This window comes from Chaetura pelagica, unplaced genomic scaffold, assembly GCF_000747805.2.
Source record: "Chaetura pelagica isolate M959 unplaced genomic scaffold, ChaPel_1.0 scaffold116, whole genome shotgun sequence".
Classification (NCBI taxonomy): domain Eukaryota; kingdom Metazoa; phylum Chordata; class Aves; order Apodiformes; family Apodidae; genus Chaetura; species Chaetura pelagica.
In genome coordinates, this window is record NW_009953655.1 from 4,990,837 (window position 1) to 4,997,416 (window position 6,580).

At 42.9% G+C, this 6,580-nt stretch overlaps 1 protein-coding gene across 1 annotated transcript; it reads right to left on the reverse strand.

The window, feature by feature from the left end:
- Window positions 1–1,192: 1,192 nt before the first annotated feature.
- On the reverse strand, window positions 1,193–6,554 carry GPR78 (G protein-coupled receptor 78). The gene is made up of 3 exons (XM_010000297.1): window positions 5,887–6,554; window positions 5,272–5,385; window positions 1,193–1,430 (listed from the first exon to the last, which is right to left on the reverse strand). Exons 1-3 carry the CDS (start codon window positions 6,552–6,554, stop codon window positions 1,193–1,195), a joined length of 1,020 nt encoding a protein of 339 aa, XP_009998599.1.
- Window positions 6,555–6,580: the final 26 nt, after the last annotated feature.

Consider the following 6,580-nt stretch of genomic DNA (forward strand, 5'->3'; position numbering starts at 1 on the left):
TAGAACATTATGATTAATGTCTTATATAATCAAAGGAATATTGCTTGAAAATGATACACACAATTTTCCAAAGCATGGTTAGATTTTAAAATAAATAAAAGAGAAAAATACATATAGTAATAAAGCAGCTTTGTGTTTCTGGGCATTTGGCAGCAGGTCTGTTATACTGTCTCTCAGACATCTCTTGGTATCAGTTAAAATCAACAGATGAATTGATCATTACAAAAGAAAAGATTGTACAATATTATTACAATCCACCAAATATAACCAATGCATGAAATATTTTACACATTATATATCCTTTAAAAAGAATGAATATATTTTAGCCTGTCCTTCAAAAACAGATAGCTTCTGAAGTAATATATTTGAAACACAGTGGTATCTGTCACTTCTACTGTCTAGCTGATTTGGTTTGTTTTTTTCTGAATAAAAGCTCATTTGAATAGGACTACTAGCTCAGCGATGGAACTACAGTGCTATTAACTAAATTCCATATATGTCTTTGTTACTGTTGCTGCAGTTATTGTCATCACATACCACTGAAGTGCTAAATATTAGTAACTCAGATATGTGGACTTTGGTTATGCTTGATAGAATACTGGCAATCAAATATACGTACCACTTCCTAAAGGCTATGTTACAATCATGATGCCTAGTAATAAATAATAACAACAATCTCAGATTCAAAGTGCTGACCCATATCACTCACTTGAGGCACCAACACATGAATCAATCAATTAAAAGACTTATTTGTAATGTTCAAAACTAACAGAGCAGTTCTTGGGCTGCCAAGTTACATGCACAGCACAGAAGACTCTGAGCCTCTCTTTCCAACCTGGGGATTCCTGTGTTCCCAGAAGACATTGGAATAACACATCTGATGTGTAATGTTCCAAGACATACCCGGTTTTCAGACATGGAGCATTAGAAGATGTCTAAGCTGCTTTAAAGGCTTCAAAGGCTCTCTTAAACTCCCTCAAGCATATTCCATTCACTCAGGGATGAGGCTTTGTCATATATTGTACTTGGCTGCAGACCAGGGAAGAGCCTTTCATGAAAGTCCACAATGAAATGCATCACACTGATGCAGCTTTCACACCCAGGAGACGCTGTCACCACTGTCAGCATGAGAGGGCAAAGGCAGCTTTCCAGCAACACCTGTCTCACTGGAAGGGGGAAACTTCTCATGTTGTTAGTTTGCTCTGTGCAAGCAGTAATCGTTTTCAGTGTCGAGAGAGCTGTTGTACCCTGATGATGGATACAGGTCCCTCTTCAGTATCCTGTTGACTATGTTGATCAGAACTTTTTTGTACTGTTGACGCAGAAGTGAGTAAACAAATGGATCTGATGCAGCCTTACTGTAGGTGAGGCACTTGCTTATAATTCCCCAGTAGTAATTTATGGTAACAAAAGGAAGGAGCTCTATCAACCTGTTAAACATTAAAGAGAGATGGAAACACTCGTGTTATATTCACACTGAGCCCAGTGTTCAATGCATTCTTCATGAAACATTGAAGTAACACTTTCCTACAGTACACAATCCCTGCAGGATAAGGGCCCTATATTTGTTTGCTCCTTGGACTCGATAAAGGCAAATTAAACTTTTCTAGCAAGGCCAGTGGGAGACAAAAATCATTCCCTCTGTGGAAACAGAGTAAATGTGTGTTTTCAGTGTTGATGCTCCTGTGCCTGTGAGATAAGAAAGTGTTGTGGTTTATTGCTCATTTTCTGAATTGAGACTTGTGTTAGCCAGTGGGGAAAATCTTGGTGACATAGTTGACTTGAGGCATCCAGGTCCACTCAACTCTGTTGCCTAAGTACAGCTGTCTAGTGACACTTGAGACATGTGGGCATAACCCCTTCAGCATCATGCTACTGCTTCTGGAGGTTGTGGATCTTTTCTAGGTCCTGTGTCATGTCTGCCAACCTATGTAGAAGTTTTGGATGCTATGCAGCATCTCAAACAACACCAGACACCTGGGCTAGACCACTGAATCCATCTCCTTGGGTACAGAACAGTGAACTTGCATTATACCACATCACATAGGCAGAGTGAATTAATGGTAAACTGTTGTATGAAGAAAAACATGGCAATATCTCAGAGTGATTTGGGTGGCACCTGCAGTCCCACAGTGTGCTTAGGAGCACAGCTGTACCCACTTACCTGTGAAAGGTCCTGCGTGCACTTGGCTGGCCGCAGGTTTGGCCAAAGAAAACAAGGAGACAACACTTATCATCATTATATGACTAACCAGCTGTCTCCAGACCTGTGTCTCCTGGTCTGTGCTTCAGAGATGATTAGTGGCCTCAGCACTGCCGCTAAGATGGGTGTATTAATCATGGAGAGTGAAACCGCAACTAAGTTAAACAACTTTTCCACTGAAGTGTTAGCAAACCTTCACACTCTTCCAGCAAATTTCTGGCATACAGCTCATCTGCAGTGAGCAAACACTCCATGAAGGTGGAAAGAACAGGGGAAGAAGTTTTATTATCTGTACATCTTTTATGAAATCTTTTGCAGAAGCATAAATATAAAATTTCACTATATTCATTCCAGAAGAAAAACAAAACAAAACAAAACAAAAACGGTACCATGAGACAAAATAGCCCTTTTCTGTACCCTAAACCATGACTGTAAGATGATGTTTCCTCAAGGCTTGAAGAACCTTCTGGCCTCTTTCCAAAGTCCCTACACATAGAAAAGCTCACTTACCACCACCAGGACTGAACATTGCAACAAGTGGTTGAACTCTGATAGGAAAATTTCTCATTTGTATGTGTAAAAGTGAAACCATTCATATGGCAAGTGTATTTAAAAACCAGATTACTTCTGTCTGAAGCTGCTTGGAAAAAAATTCCAGTGAATTCAAAACAGAAATTTTGGAAAGAAAGAAAACAAGAAATGAATGTACAAAAAATGATACTTGCTCTATAGTTGCTTAGGTTTGTCATCCTGTATATCATCCTAATACAAGAAGTATACATTTGATCTTTCCATGATTGATTTTTTTTTATAAAGACACTAAATAAGAAGAGTAAAGTATCATAAAAATAGATGTATTGCTATGTGTTCCTTTTAATGTATGATGGGCCCAAACATAATTGCACTGAAGCCAACAGAAGAAAAATTACACTGATTTTAATAAGATAAAGGGCCTGGCCAAATCAAGTCAGCCTTAGAAACATCCATCTGAATGCATCATAGTATCATTTTCTTGTTTTCAGGGCTGCTACAAAAAAAAAAAGATGATATTCATCTGTCGGCTCTTAGTGAACAGACAAATATATTGCTAATGATGATAATCTCATTCACATTTCTGAAATGAGGAGGAAATACTGAGCTCACAAAGCAACCTGAGTCACCACACCAAAGAGCAGGAACACGGGGAGAGTATCTTTCACATTGTCTGCAGAGAAATTGCTTCAGTGCCACTTCCGCCTAAAAACCAGAATGGGGGAAGAATGGTGAAACAGGCACAGCAGCAAGTCTTCCAACCTCACCTCCACCAACTTCTCTCTAGTGCTGCCTGGACATTGCCTTGCCTTTGGCACAAAATGTCTCTGGGGATGTCCTCCCCAAATACTTTCCATTTTTCTGTCACTGAACCAAGTCAGTCCTTGTGACTGAGACAGAAGCTGTACATTTACATGCACATTTACATAAACCAATCCTCAGCCTTCTCTCTAATGGCACACGAGATACCTACCAGTTTGTCACACATCTCACATTTTGCCAAATGCAAGGTCTGAAGAGGGAAGTCACTTTTATTTTAAAAGTTTATGAGAAATAGTTCCACTCTGAAAAATGTGGCAATGATGGAATTTGCTGAGCTTGGTAATGTTCAGATGGAAAGAAGATCAATATAATTATATCCTGATTATGGCAAAAGTAAGTAGAAAATTACTTAGTATGCTCCGAACGGTGATCATTTAACCTTTTAACTCTATGATGTAATGTTAATATTTGTAATAATCCTTTCAACTGCAGAAAAAAAAATGCAGGTATCCAGGCAATCAGTCAGGAATCCCTTGCAACATGCAAAAGGGAACTGAAATAAATGTCAACATATAGGTTAAAAAAACTTTCTCATTTTTGGGCACTGGCCTAAGTCTGTCCCCTTACCCATGTAAGAAAAGAGCAATGACAATGATCATAAACAGCCTATACATATGTGTGTGTGTGACTGTGTAAAATTAGTGGACTAAAAGTGGCTGATTTCTGTAACATGGTGTGGCTGCAGACCCTGGCATCTTGCTATCAACCTTGAGGAAGCCCTCACCAGGGTAGTTTTGCAGGCTAGTGTAGCTGCCTCCACAGAAGTCAGTTCTCTTCAAGGGTGTCTTGAACACACTGTGAAGTGGGAAATATTTTAAAATCACTTGTGAAAGATGTAGTCTATTTTATTTTAAAGATTAAAGGCTAAATCCTGAGGTGCTGCAATTCAGTATCATTAACATTGGCTTCCAGCTCACTGATTTATGCAAGATTTTAAAATAATAACCATATGTTGCATAAAGACTGTACAAGTACAGAAAGAGAATGATGCACGATGACATAAAAAGGTGCAAACGCCAGGGTGGATGCCAATAATTCTGGCCATATTGAGGAGTGTGCTGTTTCCTATGCATTTTAAAAGTCTAATTATTGGTTTTCTCAGGAGGAAAATCTTACACCTCATCACAAGGCCCTGCTGCACCATTAGCAATGTATTTACAGACATTAATGTTTCCAGACACAAAGCTTATCTGAAAAATTATCAGCCTGGATAAATTTAAGTTATGTCATCTCAGCTTCTAATAGCAGCAAGTTTGGCCTTAGACTTTAAAAAAACCCAACCAAACAAAAAAAAGCCTAACAACTTGAGCTCATAAGGAAAAGCTTTCTGCTTTTCTCTCTATTGTTTGAGTCGTGCTAATAAGGAAGGGTGGCAGGTCTTTTAAACTGCTTTCGTCTCCCACTGGCACGTAATTAATTCCTGGTACCTGTCCTAAAAGCCTCTTGCTCTTGGCAGGAGTACCCAGACCTGGCTGCAATGAGGAAAGGAGAGCCCAAGGCTGCCAAGGCTTTGTCCAGCAGCCTGGGTGTGCAAGCAGGGTCGATGTGTATGTGAGTGTGTGGTGTGCTGTGAGTGTGTGCTTTGCCCCTCAGAACCAGCCCTGGCTGTCCATCAGGCTCTGAGACCAAAAATTAGCTGTAGCCCCCCCAGGCACCTGTGAATCTGAGGGCACACCAGTCCCAGAAACCCCCCCACCCCAACAGGTGATACTAACCTGGTGATAATGTAAGGACCAAAACAGACCACGAACGACCCTATAAAAATACTGATTTTCTTTGTAGCCCTCTGCCTCCTCCGCTTCTGCTCATTAAGGCAGCGCTGCTTCACACTGCAAAGGGAAAAGAGCCGGTGGTGGGTTAAGGCACAGAGGGAGGAGGTGAGATGCGAGCCCTGGGGAAAGGGGAAGGACTCTCAGGCTGAGAGCCCCAGTCCAGGGGGTGGGGAGGGAAGGGCAGGGCAGCCCCTGCACCAGTCAGGAAGAGCCGGATCCAGGGGGTAGGAGCCCCTAGGGGACGGGAGGGCAGCCCTGGCCCCTCGAGCCCAGGGACAGCCTCGCTCACCAAAAAAGCAGGTTCCTGTTAAATGGAGCTCGGGCAAGGGGGAGCACCAGCGAGCAGGACTAGCAGTTAAATAAAGGAGGCTACAAATGCACAAGCCACTGTCTTCTGGCACTGTAAGCAGCGTCTGAAACTAGAGGCAGAAGAGCTTACCATGTGGCCAGGGCAGACAGGAGCTCAGGAAAGGGTGCTGGGGAGGCAGGGTATCCTCTGTGCCTGGGGTACCTACCGCAAGTGCCCCGGGGCTGTGAATACAAACACACACACATTACCTGGGGTGGATATCCACCAGCAAAACCAGAGTCTGCATGGTAATAATGTCTATCCGCTTGCAGTGGAACCGGGCAACTTTCAACACCTTTAAATAGGTGAAACACAAGATCACCAGTGACAGCATGAAACTGGTGGAGTGAAAGACGATGGTGAACACTGTAAACCTTCTCCGCTCCGTCTCTTCCTTCAGGTGCAAGGTGCAAGAGGCATAAACACTGCTGTAATCTACCCACGAGTAAAACAAGGAAACCAAGGGGAAAGTGAGGGAGTGGAGCCAGGAGTAGCCCATCAGTATCACAGCATCCTTATACCGCATCTTGCTGGTGTAGCTTAAGGGGAACACCACAGCAATCCATTTGTCGATGCTGAGTGCTGCCATGCTCAGCATCGTGTTGGAAGTCAGGAAAGTTTCCAGGAAGCCCACCGCTTTGCAGACGCAGCCCCCGAGGGGTTGCTGATTCTTCAAGATCCCCAGCAGGGTAAAAGGCATGTTCAGGACGGTGAGGAGCAGGTTGCAAAAGGATAAGTTCACCAGGAAAACCCCGGCGACCTGCTTGCGGATCTCTGTACTGTAGACGAAGCATAGCAGCACCAGGAGGTTGGAGAGCAGCGAGACAACCAGCACTAGCACGAGGAGCAACGCCAGCAGCACGCCTGCCAAGTCCATCTCTCAGTGGATCGCTTGGAGCGGGC